Here is a 19,406-nt window from a genome sequence, read left to right as displayed (position 1 = left end):
CAATCGGATCCTTCCTAAGGAAGTGCAGCCCGCCTCTCCGCTGAAGCCCGGCGTAGACGTCCCGTCCCAAAGAGGGTCAGCGTGGCGCGTCGGCCGCTAACGAGAGCTGAGGTGTAAGACTGTGATGTAACGGAGGCGCTGGTAAATACCGCCATCCTGGCAGCCGTCCCCGCCGGGCCTCACTTCCGCGCCCGGAGCGCCGGAGCGTTTATACCGAGGACGCCGAGCGCGGCGCCAAAGCCTTCTAACAGGCGGCCATTTTACATTTATGTGGGATACAGTAAAACAACAGAGCGATGCTAACAGAGGAGAAACTGTTTTAGTGGGGTACGGGGGGGGGGGGGTGGAGGTTTAGGGGGTACGGGGGGGGGGGTGGAGGTTTAGGGGGTACGGGGGGGGGGGGGGGGGTAATGGGGGTTTAGTGGGTACGGGGGGGGGGTAATGGGGGTTTAGCGTTAAAGGGGACAGAGAGGCACTCGCGCGGTCACATCCTCTGCACCGGAGTGAGCCCCAGGATGTCGAACCCCCGAGCCATGATGGCCGCCGTGGCGTCGCACAGGAGCAGCCGCCACACGTTGATCTTCACCACCTCGCCTGCACGGGACAGACAGACAGACAGACAGACAGACAGACAGGGGAGACAGACAGACAGACAGACAGACAGACAGACAGACAGACAGACGGGAGGGAGGGAGGTCAGAGCGGCCATTTTAGAGGCTTCGCTGCACCAGGTCAGAATGTTCTTCCAGAATGTTCTCCTAACAGACGCTTCTTAACACAGAGTGCTGGACAACAAAAGGCTGAGTTTAGCCCTCAAATGGACATGTTTTAAATACCCAGTTTACTGCTGCAATAGACATGTTTTAAATTAGCCACACGACCACACTATAAGGAGAAAAAGAGTAAAGGAGTGTAAATTAGAACAGGAGTTTGTTGCAAGGGGACGGGGGGGTGCAGAGGCATTTTCAGGCCCTAAATAAAAACACCCCAGGGCCCCCGTATAGGGCGTTCTGGAAGAGCGGTAAAGCGAAATGCGTAAAATGAATACCAGCAGGTGCTGAGAGATCACCTGACAGGGTGCAGACAGATCACCTGACAGGGAGCTGTAAGCAGCGATAAAGACTCCGTCTGTACAGCGAAGGCTGGCTAAACTCAGCGCTATACATGCCACCCATTCAAACCTCAATCATACCAATAATCATCATCATCATCACATTCATCATCACATTCATAATCACATTCATAATCACAGCCCCAGTCCTACTCCTGTCAGCTTCAGAACACTGCCGCTATACGCAAGCATTCCGCCTTAAATTTACAGCAGACAGCCGCAGTTATTCACAACTCCCACAAAAATGTGTCACATTTTGAATTTTATAGTCCTGTAATACACCAAAAGCACTTAATCCGGCGCTGTGGTTAACGTGGCCTATGAGTCACGGGATTGGTCGGGAGCTTGGCCTCCCCACAAAGGTTAAGAAGAGCCTCCTCCCACCAGACTCTCCGGTCCGACCAGAAATCCTGGAGGATATTTTTGTGTGTCAGGGAGCCAGAAACAGGAGGATTAACTAACAGATGGAAATGTTTGAGGTAAAAAAAAAAAAGGGCCATCATTTCTCAACACAAATACTGGAGCACACTACTCTAATTTACTACGGTATTAACTCATCCGAGTACAGACCTAATTTTACGCATTTAGGACATTTTAACATCCAACCACATCATCATTACCGCTGCTGTAACTTCCAGTGTCCAAGAAATCGGCAGCAGCTCTAGAAAGCTCGTAAATTTCCACACAACCGCGAGACTTTCAGGCTTTTCTTTAAGCGCGGGACGCAATCGCAGAGCTGAAAGGCGAAGGGGAGTAAACCTCGCCCAATCGGACGCGTTTCTGCACAGGTGAGGGCGGGTCGATCTGCGGCCTCGTCCAATCAGAGGCGGTCCAGTGCAGATGAGGGCGGGTCAGTTGGTGACCATGCCCAATCTGAAACTGAAACTCTGGCAGGACCTGGCGTGTCTCACTCAAAGAGACAGCTCTCCTTGCGGGGGGGTTGTGCTTATTTACAGCCGCAGTAACTCAGCCAGGAAAACAGCAGAACACCCGACACACCCATAAATACCCAAAGCTGCCCCGAACACTCCCCGCCCCCCCCTACACCTCCACCCTGGGGGCTAACACTGTAAGAGTTATGTCTCTGCACTGAATTTTCCAATCCACTATGTTTATGGGCTGCAAAAATAATAGCGTGCAGCGATTTAAACAGTGACAGGCAGTTAAAACAGTCATCAGCCTACACGCATCAGTTAATACCGACCAAATTACAACATGCAAAACATAAAATAATAAAGCTGGCGTGTGATTAACTCTCTGAAAAGTAGGTTTCTAAGTCAGAGTTCTAGAACTCCACTGCTTTCAGATACCAGTAGTGACTGTGACATCAGCATTAGCAGTGACTGTGACATCAGCATTAGCAGTGACTGTGACATCAGCATTAGCAGTGATTGTGACATCAGTTGAAAGCATTCTAATGGCATATCTGTGGGCTGAGGAAGGATGTGAGAAACTGGGGCGGCAGGCCGGACGCGTACCGGTCTGCCGGTCCTTCTCCACGCAGTAGCAGCTGTCGTAGAACTCTGTGAAGGTGGTGGCCAGCTCGTACAGGTAGTCGCACAGCGTGTGCAGCAGCAGGTCCTCCAGGATCTTGTGCAGGATCTCGGGGAAGCGCAGGATGCACTTCCCCAGCTTCCACTCCTTCTCGTGGTCCAGCAGCACCTCGGTGGTCTCCGCGGCCTTCCGGAGCTCCGCCTCGTCCAGGCTGGCCAGGCGGGTGATCGACCTGCGCGCACACGGGCAGGAGGGCGGGGGTTAGAGTCCCGCCAGTGAGCCCCGAAAACAAGCGGGTCTGAACACCCGCTATCCCACCTGGGTGGAGATCAGAAACAGCAAGCCTCCCGCTCAGAGCGTAGAGCAGGTAGGCCCCGTGCTGGTCTACCTGAGCTCACCTGATGCATACAGCAGGTAGGCCCCGTGCTGGTCGACCTGAGCTCACCTGATGCGGGTGTAGGCGTAGAGCAGGTAGGCCCCGTGCTGGTCTACCTGAGCTCACCTGATGCGGGTGTAGGCGTAGAGCAGGTAGGCCCCGTGCTGGTCTACCTGAGCTCACCTGATGCGGGTGTAGGCGTAGAGCAGGTAGGCCGCCGTGTTTCCCCGGTCGTCCAGCATCTTGTCGAAGGAGAAGACGTAGTCGTTGTTGCGGTTGTGCGACAGGTCGGCGTATTTAATGCAGCCGAAGGCCACGGCTCTCTGGGCCTTCGTCAGCTCCTCCGGGGTCAGGACCTGGGACGGAGTGTAGCACAGTGGATAAGGAACTGGGCTTGTAACCGATAGGTCGCAGGTTCGATTCCCGGGTAGGACACTGCCCAGAGCCGCGAGAGAGGAGGTGAAACCCCCCCCCCCCCCCCCCCGCACTGAGGAGGTAAAACACACCCCCCCGCACTGAGGGGAGGGGGCAAGGGGGGTGGGCGGGACAGGTAAAAAAACAAAACAGATCTGTGTTCTTTGACTCCAATTTATTCACCCGCGTGACGTTTAATTTGGTCGGTAAGATCTCGTTTGAAAAGGCCAATTAAACGCCTCACCTTGGAAAGCTTTACAGAGAGAGCAGCTCAGTACGGGGGGATACCGGCTTCACCAAAGCAAAGCGGGGGGGGGGGGGGGTTGGGGGTGTCAGAATCGGAACCCCAGAGCAGGTGGGGGGGGGTTGGGGGTGTCAGAATGGGAACCCCAGAGCAGGTGGCGGGTTCGGGGGGGGGGGCCAGACGTGCCGTAGTGCTGTTTGAAGGGTGGAGATAAACACTCGCTAACAAAATAAAAATCTGGGGACGGATCAGAATTGGCTTCCTGGAGAGGAGCTGCCTAAATTGATCACACCCCCCGGGGAGGAGAGTGGGGGGGGGGGGTGCGATTACACGCCCTCTAACTTTTCCACAGAATTTACCGCGCCGTGCATCACTTTCAGGATCCTTCACAGTTACCGGCCTGGCAGGAAGCCTTAGCAGCACCTCTTCAGCAGACTGTCTGCTGGCTCGCACGGCTTGGGGGGGGGGGGACTGCTGGGGCGGGGGGGGGGGGGGGGATACCGCTAACAGGATCACAAAACAGCACAGCTGATCCGCCATGCAGCCGCCAAGCCCAGAGGCCCCCAGACACACCCTCTGCTCCATTGCAACTGCAGATCTGCCAGCCACAGCTATGGTAAATGAAGGGAGGAGGTGAGCCCGTTGCTAGATCTGGGAAACACAGGGGGGTTGTAAACGCAGAGGGCAGGTATCCTGGCTGAGGGTGGGGGTGAGGGGGGGTGAGGGGGGGTAAGGGTGGTGTAAGAGCGAAGCAGAGTTCTGCCGGTCCCACCTTGTCTCTCTCCTTCTCCTTCAGTTTGTCCATAGACCTCTTCAGCCCCTCCTCCAGCAGGTCCATGAGTCTGACCGTGTCTCCAGAGCGGGTCTTAAACTTCTTCCTGTAGCAGAGAGAGAGAGGGAGAGGGGGAGAGAGAGAGAGGGAGAGAGGGAGAGGGGGAGGGGGAGAGAGGGAGAGAGAGAGAGAGAGGGGGAGAGAGAGAGAGGGAGAGCGAGAGAGAGAGAGGGAGAGCGAGAGCGAGAGAGGGAGAGGGAGAGAGAGAGAGGGAGAGAGAGAGGGAGAGAGGGAGGGAGAGAGAGAGAGAGAGAGAGAGAGAGAGCAGAGTGACCAGAGGCTCATTACCATGCGGCTCTTCTGCTGAAACGCAGGTGCTCTGTGTGTGTGTGGGGGGGGGGGGGGTGTGACCACAGAGTGCAGGGGTGGCGGGGGGGGGGGGGCACACTCACTTGTCCTCTCCCAGGACCACTCCGAACCCGGCGTGCTCCACCCGCGTCACCTTGGGGTCGTACCAGCCAATCATCTGCCCCGCAGCGAACACCACCTGGAAGTGTGTTGCCTGTGAGGAAACACACACACGCACATTACACACACAAATATGCAGACATTACACACACACGTGCAAACACACACACACAAATACACACACATACGCACACACGCACCTGCACATTACACACACACATACATACACACGTGCACACACACACACACAAACGCACACACAGATACATATACACATATAAACACCCACATACATGAACACACGCTCATGTTAACACGCACCCTGTCAGGGGCGCATCACCCAAACCCTCAGAGTCCCTTCACGGGGTGACCTTGCTTTCCTGTCAGCCGATAGATTTACCGCCACTTTCCATGAGACGCCGTTGGGCCTGCAGAGTTCACCCTCGACCACTTTCACAGCTCTCAATCTGAGTCCGCTGGCATCTAAGAGCCCCACCCAGACCCCCAACACCGTCTGAGGGCGAACTCCACACCCACCGGCACCCGATACGTTCCTTTCAGACCAATCAGGCGTCTGGTGATGGAGCCAGACCCCCCCGCTCACCTGCCCGCTGTCCGTCACGTAGACGATGATGTCAGCCTTCTCCTCAAACAGCCGCTGCCTGAGCGCGGCCAGGTCGGACGTGTCGTACGTGTAGCCCCCGTCGGACTTCACCACCGTCAGGGGGATGGACTGCCCCGGGACGAACACCAGCTTCCTGCCCTCCTCCAGCTTAACCAGGCCTGGGGGGGGAGAGAGAGAGCGGCTCAGATCACTAGAGCAACACTGCCCCCTGCTGGCCTGGGGGAGAGAGAGAGGAGCTCAGATCCCTAAAGCAACACTGCCCCCTGCTGGCCTGGGGGAGAGAGAGAGGAGCTCAGATCACTAGAGCAACACTGCCCTCAGCTGGCCTGGGGGGGAGAGAGCAGCTCAGATCCCTAAAGCAACACTGCCCTCTGCTGGACAGAAGAAGAAAAAAACACCAGCAGCTCTTGCTGACATTTAAGAAAAATCACAATGACGGGACAAATGAACAGAAAAACCTCCCACCCCATATCCCCTCCTCCAAACATTCCTTTTCTTTAAAAGATTTTCATTTACCTTTCTCTTCAAACTCTTTCACCACAGCAGTCATCATATTCTGGTAATAGGACTCCCCACGTTCGACTATCCGAATGTCCAGACAGTCGTAGACTCTCTGAAACTCTGTGAGATGAAAGGATAGCGTATTAAAGTTTATACACACAGAGCATAACTACACCCAGCAGGGAAGTCACTACAGACCACAGGGTAGTTCCTTTTATCCAGGGAGAAATTAGGATTTTCCCCTCAAATGTGACAAGAGGGATTGTGCAGCCAAATCGGAAAGTAAACACACACAGTGGCCTCTTCACACCACAGCTGTTATTTACTTCAGAATCAAAGTTGTGGCCACTGTGTGCCATTTTAGCAAAGCCATGAATACAAATGAACAGAAAAAGGTTCATACTCAGATCTGGTAAACACATTCACCAAAAAAAATAGCATTGGCACAACTGCTTCTACCCATATTTAAAAATTCTGGACAGGCTGTACAAGATAAAGGAACTCAGCAAATTGCTTTCATTAAATCACAGACAAGGACAGCCAAATAAAAGCTCCACAGCGCTCAGAGCAGTGGAGATTTGGGCAGATAAAGAGTCCTCTCTGCTGCCCTGGTTCTCTGCAGTGGTGGATCTGAATCAAAGCCTGCAGTCTGCCCCGGTGATACTTTCATGCCCTGCAGCACATATTCTGCCCCGCCCGATTCTGCCCCCGATTTGTACCAATAACCTCCTCATCACCACTCCAGGGATATGGACAACGTTGTGGTGTGTATGCGTGTATGCTCTGGTACGTGTGTGCGTGTGTGTGTGTGCGTGCATGCGTGTGTGCATGCGTGCGTGTGTAAAGAAGAGAGGGTGTGTGTGTTTGTGTGTGTGTGTGTGTACGGGCATGCGTGTGTGTGTGCGTGTGTGTGTTAAGAAGAGAGGGTGTGTGTGTGTGTGTGTGATACGTGTGTGTGTGTGTGCGTGTGTGTGCGTGCATGCGTGTGTGCATGCGTGCGTGTGTAAAGAAGAGAGGGCGTGTGTGTGTGAGTGATATGTGTGTGTGTGTGTGTGTGTGTGTGTGTGTGTGTGTGTGTGTGTGTGTGTGTGTGTAAAGAAGAGAGGGTGTGTGTGTGTGTGTGTGTGAGTGATACGTGTGTGTGTGTGTCTGTGTGTGCGTGCGTGTGTAAAGAAGAGAGGGTGTGTGTGTGTGTGTGCACGTGCATGCGTGTGTGTGTGTGTGAGTGATACGTGTGTGTGTGTGTGTGTGTGCGCTCTTCTGCTCACCCTTCCTGGACACGTCACAGATGAGGTTCCAGGCTTTGATGAAGTCCGGCTCTTTACTCTGCAGCCGCACTACACACTGATACGCCCTCTTCTTAAACTCCTCCTCCTCGTCAAAGCGCTTCTTCGACTCCTGCATCAAACCAAACCGTCAGCCCAAACTGCCACATCAAACTGTCACATCAAACTGTCACATCAAACTGCCACATCAAAGCGTCACATCAAACGGTCACACCGCTCACAGCAATGCTGCTCCAGCGTGCTGCCACAGACACAGTGACTGTGAATAACTGAACTCAATATCCCACAATGCCCTTGGGGTCGCACACTCACTTTGTAGAAGCCCTGGAGGTCGCTGATGGGGGGGGACTCGGTGAGGTAGTCGGGGAATTTGTCCTGGAGGTGAGCGATCAGCATTCCGAACTGCGTTCCCCAGTCACCCACGTGATTCAACCTGAGATAGACACGCTCCATCAGGGAAACGCCAACGCAGCCGTGTGTGTGTGTGTGTGTGTGTGTTTGTGTGTTTGTGGGTGCGCACATTTCTGTGCGTGTGAGTGTGCATGTCTGTGTATGTGTGTGTGTGTGTGTATGTCTGTGTATGTGTGTTTGTGTGTGCGCGCATTTCTGCGCGTATGTGTGTGCACATCTGTGCATGTGTGCATATTTGTGTGCGTGCGTGTGTGTGTGCGTGTGCAGGGGGGGAGGGGGGGCACCATAGATTATGACAATTCAACTGCATGGAGCTCAGAATGGACTGTTGTAATCTGCACAGTTTAAAATGACACGGCAGACTCCAGCTGCAGTTCCACTGTGAGCTACTCTGCTGATAAACACAGAGAGGCTGCGTCCACACAGATAAACAGCCCCTCGGCAACGGGGTTCATCGCCTCAGAGACAGGGTTCATCCCCTCGGCAACGAGGTTCATCCCCTCGGCAACGGGGTTCATCGCCTCAGAGACGGGGTTCATCGCCTCGACAACGAGGTTCATCCCCTCAGAGGCGGGGTTCATCCCCTCGGCAACGGGGTTCATCCCCTCAGCGACGGGGTTCATCATGGATTAAACGCGCCACAGTGTGTGGAGGAGGGGGCGGGGCAAAGAGGAGGGGGCGGGGCTGAGCAGGTCCAGCGGACCCACCTGAGGACGTCGTAGCCCAGGAACTCAAAGAGCCGGCACATGCTCTCCCCGATGATGGTGGAGCGCAGGTGACCCACGTGCATCTCCTTAGCGATGTTGGGGGAGGAGAAGTCCACCACCACCTGTCAATCACATTACCACAGCCTGTCAATCACACCACCAGCACCTGTCAAATACACGAGCGCAACCTGTCAATCACACAAGCACCTGTCAATCACATTACCACAGCCTGTCAATCACACCACCACCACCTGTCAATCACATTACCACAGCCTGTCAATCACACCACCACCACCTGTCAAATACACGAGCACAGCCTGTCAATCACATTACCACAGCATGTCAATTACATGACCACGACCTCTCAATCACACGACCATGACCTGTCAATCACACCCCCACAACATTCCTGAAATACTGATACTTAGTGCATTAAATCCTTGCAAAATGAGTGAAATAATAATAATATTATTATATATTATTATATATATAATATTATTATTATTATTATTATTATTAATATACCCTTTTCTTTGATTCCAGAGGGGGAGGCTGCACTCCATTCACCAGCAGGTTGGTCAGAAGTTTTGACACAAAGGCCTTCTTGAGGTGAACATTGATGAATCCTTCAAGTAAACAAACACAATACAGATCCTTCAGACACTGTTCAGAAACATCATCCCCAGAAATTCAGGGATTGGAACGGACTGTATGGATCTACTTCACGTCTCTTCTAGGACTGGACAGTAAGAAAGCCCCAACAAGAGTTGTCTACAATCATATTTTTCACAAACAAAATCAGACCTGGTCCAGCAATCTCCGTCTTCTCAATCAGGTCGTTGTCCGGAATGTTCTGAACGATCTTCTCCGCGATCTCCCTGGGGCTGACTTTCAGCCCGTTTGCCTTCATTATCTGAAACGAGCGTCACGTGATGTTCTTCACCCTCCATAACCCCGCTCAGCGAAGCACTCCATAACCCCGCTCAGCGAAGCACTCCATAACCCCGCTCAGCGAAGCACTCCATGGAACACTGCACATGTCATTTTCAACACGCCTACGCCCGCCTTATTAGAATAAACGCATTCAGTCATTCATCGTTTGTCAACAGACGTAAGATCCCGCTCAGGCCGGTCCGGCCCGTATCGAACCCTAAAAGACCGGTTATAAAGGACGGGCAGGCGGGCGGGCGGGCGGCACCTCCTCACCTGTGCCATCCCCATGGCGCTGTTGCACTGGTAGTCGCCAAACTTGGCCTGCTGATTGGGCGAGATGGTGAGGGGCGGGTTCTCCACGTCGGGGAAGGCCGCGCGGATGGCGTCCCCGAAGACGCCCTGCAGGCGCTGGTTGATGTTGATCATGGTCTTGCTGCACTGGCTCCTCTCTTCCTGAAGGCTCTGTCAATCACAGGGGCGACATAGCTCAGGAGGTAAGACCGATTGTCTGGCAGTCGGAGGGTTGCCGGTTCAAACTGGGCATGTCGCCCTGGGCATGTAGAAGTGTCCTTGAGCAAGACACCTAACCCCTAACCCCTAACTGCTCTGGCGAATGAGAGGCATCAATTGTAAAGCGCTTTGGATAAAAGCGCTATATAAATGCAGTCCATTTACCAGTCCATTCCATTCACAGCCGCAGCCAGGGGCAACCACCGTAACGGTGCGTTAACTCCGCCCTCAACGCCTCAGATACTCGAGGCTGGGGGTGTCCACATGCAAGTGCATGATAACGACTTCACTGATCCACCTTACCCTGCCGAGAATTCCAGCTTAAAACCAGCCTATACTAGTTTAAACTGTGTTTTCAAAACCGTTAGCTGGTTGACCAGCTGTGCATCACCTGACAAGTATATACAGTCAGCTAGTCCACCAGTTTGACTCGACCAGCTTAACCAGCTTAGTCAAGCTAGTGACCAGCCACACCTCCAGCTATGACCAGCTAGCGGTGTCGAAGACATAGCAAAGCATCTTAAACCAGTTTAGAATCCCAGCAGCTGGAATTTTCAGTAAGGTAGCGCTATGTATCCTATTGTTTACAACCAAAAAAATCCAAGTGCAATTAACCATTACATTAGAGACATTTAGCAGATGTTCTTATGCAGATCAATTTACACAACTTTTTACATGCAGTAACATTTACACAGCATCTATTTATACAGCCTGATATATACTGAAGCAATGCAGGTTAAGTACGTTGCTCAAGGGTACAACAGCAAGATAAGTGCAAGAATCCACCCAGAATATGCCGTAATGTGATTAATATTAATGCACAGTACTCACTCTCTTAAGGATGTTCAGGCGATACTTCAGTCTTGCGTTCTCGTCTCGGAGCTCATTCAGCTGGGATGAAATTCCGAGAGTCTCCGGATTCTTCAGATTCTCAATTTCAGCTGAGAGACACTTTATTTCCCGCTCCTAGAGAGACGCGCGAGCAGGAAACGCAGCAAAGTCGTAAACGAAAACCAACTTGGATAATTTGAGGACGCACAGAATCACAGAAGCATACGACTATTTTGCAAACTATATTTTATTCCGTCTGCCTAAAGCGATGACAAGCGTACGAGTGATCTGAAGTCAAGGCTGGGCTTCGAGAATATATACAGACAGGACATCAATCATTAACGTGACGTGTCCTAACTAATTAGCAAATGTTGTCGATAACAATTTACTATAACGGGCAAGCTTACTGGAAATCACGTGAACCGTAAGTGAAACCGAAACCTGGAATTAAACGGAGGCCAAATCTGTTACGGTCATCTTCCACAAAACATATTTTGACAGTTTATGCTTCATGCATAATGTCATAAATGCTACAGTATAGTCAAATAAAAACACGTGAATCTCTAATTTGCCAGAATTGTTGGAGGGAAACGCATCATCACCTGTGCGATTTTTAGGGTGGGGTTATCTGTTTTCCTTCAACAATATGAACCAATATTGTATGCTATTCGTACAGTAAAACGAATATACTGTAGGCATTTACTGGTATTGTTATGGGATGCGTCATTTAATGAAAACTGTACTCTCAAAACGCAATACGTGCAAAAATGTCTCCGTTTCAAACAGCTGCCCGGTGGCTATGTCTATGCTCGAATCGACCGAGCTCATGTGCCCATTTAACCCTAATAAAAAACACCCATTCATAAAACTGAAATCCGTTATGCCATACTGTAGACACGATCTTGGTTAAGATCCGCACGCAAAAATGTTTTTGTTCAAACTAGATTTACTGGTCGAGCCACCATGACATAAAACATTTCGGAGAGCCTCTTTGCTGGCATAACGGATCACAATTGAACAGTCGGAATGATGACAAGAGAGGGCTTGACTACAATTTGAATGACATTTCATTTCACCAATACAAAATCCCATCTGGAGTTATTTCGAATAAGATAGCGAGCGCCGATTTTGTTTGTTTGTTTGTTTGTTTTTTGGTGCCATTTTGTTTCTGAAATGGCTGTAGAAGTCCCCCCAGGACGCTGGTAGCTGTAACGTTTTTAGGACACCGAAATATACGAAAGTATCAATAAATAATAAATTCATTTCTCAGTGAGTTTTTCTTGTTATAAAATGTGTAATAATGCCTTTGGTGCGTTTAGATTTTTTTTTTAATGACCAATTTATTTCAGTGCAGCGTTAAATGCATGCACAAATGCTTGTAAACTGAGCTAAATCATCATAAATTAGGGATGACATAGCTCAGGAGGTAAGAGCGGTTGTCTGGCAGTCTGAGGGTTTGCCGGTTCGATCCCCCGCCCTGGGCGTGTCGAAGTGTCCCTGAGCAAGACACCTAACCCCTAATTGCTCCCAACGAGCTGACTGGTACCTCGCATTGCAGCCTTTCACTGTTGGTGTGTGTGTGAATGGGTGAATGAGAGGTATCAATTGTAAAGCGCTTTGGATAAAAGCGCTATATAAATATAGTCAATTTACAATAAAAGTGCCATCACTGAACTGTCAGTGCACTTTTGAAACGATCCAATAGCTTTCTTGACTCTGATTTTGTATATTTCCTTGTTAAATGACCTGTTAAAGTGAGCCCAGATGCCAATCTTGTTTGATGTTTGTGTGGAACTCCCATTGTGATTACATTGCAGGCAGAACGTTCGACCTCCCTATCCTGCTAGATAGCCATGTAGTTAACACGAGTCCGGTTGACAGCGTAGTAAGATTTCTTACCAAGCAAGCCTCCCCAAAGATGGATTATTAACGTGGGTCCTAACTAGTTTGTTACATGTTAACTAGTCTAGATATATAGCTATAGCAAAGAAACAGCCACTTTCCTCCGATCCCTTACTCGGTCCGTAAATTGGTGAGCCTTTCAGCAAATGATAGCCCAGTTACGTTAAAGAGCAAAGTATTTTTGAATGAAATTGAGACTGGTGTCACAGTTAACAGCACACAATCTAGTTATCTACCAAGTTAGCTAGCGGTAGCTTTCTAACTATATGATAGATAGCGATGGTAAAGCTAGAGGGCGACGTGTTAGCTGCTAAATCGGATGACATGTAGTTTCATAATTTGTGCATACTGATAAAATTTAGTCAGTCATCTAATTACATTAATAACTGCTCTATGTCGCGAGCATACACATTAGACAGGTCTTGCAAAGCAGCTACAGAATGTCATTTAAGCAGCTAACATTCGCTTGCTAGCTGATGTGATGGAATGGATTTATCACATTGCATCAGCACGAGTGAAACTACGAGAAAAGGTTTCGGTTTAAGAAATCGTATAAATACAAAGACTTTGAACCCGCTGACTGACCTGCTGTTGAATTCTGGATGCATACTCTGCCACGGGATCTCCCATTTTCCCAGGAAACACTGTCGCAGTTTGGTTATTATATCTACAGGCTAATATTTAAGTTGGCACTGAGCACGCTGATGGTTAGGAGTTACTTCCGGTTATACGAGTTTCCGACGAACCGGCAGCCGAAGAGAAGAAAAAAGCCGAAATGCAAGAGTAATGCCAGCATATGAGCTACCCACTGCTTAATTTACGCCCCCCTGTGGACGAAACCTGCACGGTATGTATCCGTTTACAAATAACTATTTGAGATTTCAATATCACATCAGTTAGAATTTCAACAATTACCATTCATGTTATAATATACCCACTCAGCCCGCATTCAAAATATTTTGTCTCTTCTGTGCTAACGGTATAATCCGAATAATTTATCCATCTGCAAACGTGCAACAAGAGATTCAATGTAAAATAATATTCCATAGGTTTTACATAAATGCAGAAACAACACACACAGCTCTTAAGGATAATTACGTTCGGCACAGAATGATGCAAATACACTTTTACAATCTACATCACAAATTAAACGAGACAAATGGCAAACAAGAAATGCAGACACAGACGTCATAGAAGAAAAAAAAACACTTCATATATTTGTTGTGAAACTACAAAACATGTTCTTGTGCTAGTGAAATATTTACAATGCTGGTCCACATAGCAGTGTCAAATGTTAAATTCACAGCTTTGAAAAGTCTCATGGGAAAAGAAGAACAGAGTACACCCAAATCACAAAAGTGCAATAAATACATGCCGAGTCTCACCAACCATCACAATATAAAGATCAGGATCATCGCCATCTTTTAATACAACAGATTCAAAATCAAACAACAAAAATTAAAATAAAAAAAATACTTGAACTTCAAAACAAACGATCAAAGTTGGAGACCGCGTGACACAGATCATTCATCTGACGACGGCTACAGTGGATTCCAGAGGTCAGGACACTCGATCGCTCGAAAGGAAAACGTACATAAACCTGCGTGATTATTACCGCCTGCGAGTTTCATCAACAACAAACATGCCAAGAGTTACATAAGCACATTAAGCCCAAGCCTTAGATTCAGCATTACAGAGCGCCTAGTCAATCAAGACACGTTTCATTAATCACATGTAATCATGCTTCATATACATTCTAATCCCTAAAGTCCTAATGTAAGACTTTCTTTAACATTTTTATTCCCAGTACCGCCACAATAAAATATCCCCAGGTAACACTCGACTAAAAACAATATAACCCAGACTCTCAAGTGGGGGAAAAAAAATAAAATTTGCCTACTGCTTTCTGATGTATTCTATATCATATTCACATCTGTTTTCAATGTAGAAACAAGTTTAACATTCTTAAAAAGAATATTGGCCTACAGTGGTACACCCCTTAAACAGGCTAAATGTTTTTGTACCTTGAATCAAGGTAATCCTCTAAAAAGGCATAAAATGACATGTTAAGATTTCCTAAGATGAATTTCTGAAGAAATTCCAAACGTAAGCAAGATGCAGCCGTAAGGTTTCTTACACAGTAAAGTGCGCCCCCTGCAGTGGGAACCTGGACATGCGGTTCTTTACACTGGGAACAGAACAGGGAGAGAAACACAAGCAGGCACACACACACACACACACGCACACATGCGCGCGCACACACACACACACACACACACATGCGCGCGCGCACACACACACACACACACACACGCGCAAGCAGACACGCGCGCGCGCACACATACACACATGCACGAACGCACACAGTGTCTGAAAAACATTGGTGTAGTGCAGGGATCATCAACTCTGGCCCTCGAATCGAAATCCAGACCTGGTTGTCTTTGCTCCCGGGTAATTAGTGCTACTGATTGGCCAGACTGTCTTCACACCTGACTCCCAGGCAAAGGGAGGGTGGAAAACCAGCAGTTCTCGTCCCTCGAGGACCGTGAGTTGCTGATCCCTGGTGTAGTGTGATGCCCTTTTGCCCAATGCTTCAGATCTATATAAATGTGTTATATGAGGAAGACGTACCCTACGGAACAGGCAGCCCGGGAGGGAGTGTGGGGGGGGGGGGGGGGGGGGGGGGGGGGGGGGCTGTATTGCTATGTCGGAGTGAGGATCAGAAGGAGTTTTGGTTACAAGTAAAGCTTTTGTGCATTATTAGGGGACCTGGATGGGAAAAGCAGATTTTTGTGCTTCCTATTTAAAAACAAAACTGCTGCAAGACTGTGCAAGACAAAACCACTGGAATCAAATGCCTGGAATATCAAAACAGTTGTGCCGTAAAACCTGTATATGAACATTTCATCTTTAAAAAAAAACAAAAAACAAAAAAAAAAAAAAAGAAAAAACCTGTAGACTGTAACGCTGTACAGGAACAGCACTGTAGCGTAGAGGTACAGTAGTGTACTGTAATACTGGCCTACAGTACAGCGTTGCAGTCTCAGGTGCAGACCCCAGCTGTAGAGGAACGGGTCCCACAGGATCTTATCTGGGCGCCTCTGCAGAACCGGTTGCCGAGCAACTCAGCCAGGTGACATTTGTACCGCAGAAGATCACCCGACGACAGAGCACTGCCGCCGGGGAACGTGGGAAACGTAGTTCGGTTTGGGTGGCGTTTATCAGAACATTCTCCACAAACACAGCAGCCGTGCCAGCGAGCCGTTATGGAAACGCGGGCGAACAAAAGGCCGGTTTGTGCTCTGGGGCCTCGCGGTGATTATACGCCAGAGCACCCTGTTCCAACAGCAGGGAAAGTCCTGCGGGATAAACTCTGAGAGCACAAACAGTCCAGACACGTGTGAGCAGGCTCAACAGCAGCAGCATCTTCTGTGGGACGGGGGGGGGGGGGGGGGGGGGGGGGCTGCAGATCAAATCAGATTAAAATGAATCCAAAACTACATGCAGTACAGACCCAGGCGAACAGAACATACTGCTCACCAAGCAAAAAATAAAAAATAAATTAAAATAAAATTGAAAAAGGGTGTATCAGCTATGACATTAACAGGATTCATTATCTCACTCCAGGAAAACAGCATTATAAAAAGTTTGTTAGGACAATCAGAAAGGACAGTAAGTGCATTCATCCACATTCTTTAGAGAAAAGCAAAAAACAATCGTCAAACATCCGATTCAATGATAATGCACAAATCAGACAAGATACACAAAAATAAGAGATCACAGCCACTGAGGAAACGCTGTAATTGATTATGTCCGTAAATTATATTGACGATGGGCATGACTGTTAAGTGCACGGTGTTAAAAAAACCATGATAAAAATTTATGGCAGAAAAATCTTCCATTTTGTGGATTCTGCTGCTGTGCGTCTGTGCTGTCATACATAATTAAGTGTCTACGGCGAGACCGGCCAATGGGCTGCTCTCGTCTGCACGTCCCCGCAGAGGCTGCGCTCCAGTTCAGCGCTCCAGTTCCACAGCCAGAGCACTGCTCCACAGACACCTCCCATTCTTCCAGAAAAATAAACATCATCGCTCATCCACCAAGATCAATCCACGGCTGCTTTTGTGAAGTGCACCAGTTACATTTCCTGCGTCAGTAAGCACTCTATGAAGATGGGTCCGATTGGAACTTTAAGCTCCTTGTTATATATGAAAAAAAAAGCACAACAAAATCCTTGGGGATCTTTTGACTGAAGTGTTGGGTCCGGGGACGTTCAGATGGGTTCAGCTAATCTCACCAATTCAAAGGCAGATTGTAGTTGTTTATTACTGTAAGATACTGCAGTAATTTTATGTGCTGTGGCTGCTCTCCACTTGCTGGAGCACAATATTAACAGTGGCGTAGAACACGCCACCCTGACAGAGTAAAGACGGATTAAAGTCAGTTTAAAATCAGTCTGGACATTCGATCTTAAAGTGGTGGGGGGACCGGGGTCCGGTGAGCGGAGGAGGCTCTGTGCTTTCCCGATTGGTTGAGTGAAAACGCGAGCGCCCTTTCTGAAGCCAGCGGGGAGGGGCGCAGTTAGCGAAGGCTGGGGGTGCCGCGTTCCCCCGCGGCCATTTAAAGTGCGCACGCTCCTCGGGGCGACCTGAGATTAGCTGAAGGTAAGTGCAGTTCCCCCCCCCCCCAGAGCCGAACTGAGCACGTGCGTGCTGGTGCTTCTCTGAGGCTCACTGACGGACAGACCGCACGCACGTGTGCAATGCCACATTAATCCAGCCGCATCATCATCATCATCACCCGTCATCACCCATCATCGGCACGCGTGGAGCAGCCGCTGGTTTCCAGGCAACATCCTCCCGCCGTGTGCCACTGGTGTCCATATTCACATTGTAGAACGGTTTGGTCCGTTTACCAACACAGCAATATTCTTCCAGTTATTCTCATATTTCACATAACATGCATTGGTGTGTGTGTGTGTCTCTATCTGAAGAATATGCTAACATATTACATCTAACAAAGTACACTAATTAGTAACAGTAAAATAATGCTACAATGACAAAAAAAATAAGTCATTTAAAAAAAATATACAGATTAGCAATTCAAATCTATAACCCAGTGTTTTAAAATGAGACTTTTTTTTCTAATTTACATATATATTTTTTTCCCATTTCTTCATAATACCACCAGAAGTCTGTCCCATCCCCGTGGAAACAGCAGCTAGGACTGGAGAATACTTGAACTTTTCTACACGTCGTCGGCAGGGAGGTCTGGAATGTTGATCTTCGCTCGGGTGAAGAAGGCCATCTTCTCTCTGAAGCGTTTGCAGAGAAAAACGTTAGCGCCAGAACAAGGTGACCCGTGAGATCGTCCGAGAATACGATGACACGGAACGGGCTCGTTATAACACTGCAGAGAGACAGCCCATCCTGAAGGGGGCGCTGTCCAGCGAGCTCACCTGAAGGACTGCACCTCGGGGACCTCGTTCCTGCTCTGCCCGCGGATCTTGTGCACGTCCTTGGCGGCCGCGCGCATCATCCTCTCCACCCGCTGCTCCTGCTGCTGCTCTTCCGCGGTCTGCGGGCGCAGGGGGGGGCGGGGAAGGGAGGGGCGGGGCGGGGTGGAGCGGGGAGGGGAGGGGCGGGGCTCGAATCAGCGCATGCTCAACAATTACCTTGCCGTTACGCTAATCCATCCCAAACTGCACTTGAGAATCTCAGCGCTTTGGAAGCAAAACTACTTTTTGGGACCACTTCAGAAAAAAAAAACAATGTTTTTAACCCCTTCACACAAGCCCTCGAGTGGCCAGGAAAATTTCAGGACTCCTGCAAGCAGACTATGAGTGGAAACAACAAACTATACCAAAAATATTCTTTTACCAACAAAAATTTGTATTTCATCATTTATGAATGAAATATGTTACTTAAATACCTTATTTCTTCCCCTCCACCTCCCACTCACAGTGAAATCGAGTGTCTCTCAAGAGGTCAGCGCTATTCTCAAATGAGGACACTTCGCATACCGCAACACAAGTGTTGCTAGGCGGCCTTCACACTGTTTTTGATGGACCGATTTGCAGTGAAAGCTAGAACACAGCCAGCACTGTCCTGATGGCAGAATATTATCATTTTACTGCACACAGCGTAGTCTATGACGCATTAGTGTCTCCATGGGCATGGAAAGTACATATTCAAATTCACTATGCGCTGATGTTTACATGCCCTGCCGATACACGCCCTGCTGGAGCTGGCCTTATTTGGACAGAGGCCCTAGTCAAGCCAAAGCTTGCTTAACTGCACACAGAGAGGGGAAAGCATATTTATGTACATGCGTACAAACACCTGCAGGTGAAGGTAAATATACTGAAACAACATGAGCAGCAGAGCAGAGCTGGCGGAGGCGAGAGGCTGTGTGACATCACAGCAGTTCCCGCCATCTCTCTCCTCCCTCCCCCGCACTACTGCGCCGCGGTAACAGCGTCATGGCGACGGCGCAGGTGGTGGGGATAGGTGTGATGGGTGCTGACAGACGCTGGAGGTAATAAAGCACTCTCAGCGCTGAAAGCACTCACCTGTTTCTCTGTGCACCAGCAGGAGGCGCTAATTCAATCCACTCTGAAGGCGAGTATTTAGGTGGGAGGGGTGAGGAAGGTGCAGGGACTGAAGGTGCAGATTTGGAAACGGGGCGCTAACAGTCAGTGTGGAGACGGGAGGCGGAGGTGACTGAAGGAGAGTCTCTTTCTCTCTCTCTCTCTCTCTCTGTAAACGGACGCTGCTCTATTCTAACAGGTGCTGCAGGTGCTGCAGGTGACGAACGCTCAG

General features: G+C 49.3%; 2 protein-coding genes across 3 annotated transcripts in view; both read right to left on the bottom strand.

Moving 5' to 3' along the window:
- Positions 1-430: 430 nt before the first annotated feature.
- Positions 431-13,327, bottom strand: rars1 (arginyl-tRNA synthetase 1). Of its 2 annotated transcripts, XM_035431715.1 has the most exons (15): positions 13,171-13,327; positions 10,684-10,818; positions 9,616-9,804; positions 9,214-9,322; positions 8,935-9,035; positions 8,410-8,531; positions 7,604-7,724; positions 7,274-7,403; positions 6,021-6,125; positions 5,484-5,662; positions 4,864-4,973; positions 4,412-4,517; positions 3,165-3,337; positions 2,590-2,837; positions 431-594 (listed from the first exon to the last, which is right to left on the bottom strand). In XM_035431715.1, the coding sequence occupies exons 1-15, from the start codon at positions 13,213-13,215 to the stop codon at positions 485-487; spliced, it is 1,983 nt and encodes a 660-aa protein (XP_035287606.1). In that variant the 5' UTR covers positions 13,216-13,327; the 3' UTR covers positions 431-484. The 2 variants fall into 2 exon arrangements, with proteins under 2 accessions (XP_035287606.1, XP_035287607.1); XM_035431716.1 differs by lacking the exon at positions 13,171-13,327 and having other exon boundaries at positions 9,616-9,817; positions 10,684-10,805.
- Positions 13,328-16,180: 2,853 nt separating this feature from the next.
- Positions 16,181-19,406, bottom strand: part of wwc1 (WW and C2 domain containing 1) — a 34,346-nt gene continuing 31,120 nt past the window's right edge. Inside the window, exons 21-22 of the mRNA XM_035433633.1 lie at positions 18,044-18,162; positions 16,181-17,899 (exon numbers count right to left, since the gene is read on the bottom strand). Coding sequence (XP_035289524.1) covers positions 17,833-17,899; positions 18,044-18,162 — 186 coding nt within the window. The 3' untranslated portion in view covers positions 16,181-17,832. The remainder of the gene's footprint in view (positions 17,900-18,043; positions 18,163-19,406) is intronic.

Source organism: Anguilla anguilla, chromosome 9 (genome assembly GCF_013347855.1).
Source record: "Anguilla anguilla isolate fAngAng1 chromosome 9, fAngAng1.pri, whole genome shotgun sequence".
Taxonomy (NCBI): Eukaryota; Metazoa; Chordata; class Actinopteri; order Anguilliformes; family Anguillidae; genus Anguilla; species Anguilla anguilla.
The sequence above is the reverse complement of the archived record's forward strand: the minus strand, read 5'-3'. Positions and strand labels throughout refer to the sequence as shown.

Bases quoted from the DNA above. Each gene is read 5' to 3' on its own strand.
- rars1 (XM_035431715.1), bottom strand. From the start codon at position 13,215: ATGGGAGATCCCGTGGCAGAGTATGCATCCAGAATTCAACAGCAG. The intron at 4,974-5,483 runs GTGAGCGGGGGG...GTTTCCTCACAG, and splicing joins ACGTGACGGACAGCGGGCAG to GCAACACACTTCCAGGTGGT. The intron at 595-2,589 runs GTACGCGTCCGG...TGTCCCGTGCAG, and splicing joins GGAGAAGGACCGGCAGACCG to GCGAGGTGGTGAAGATCAAC.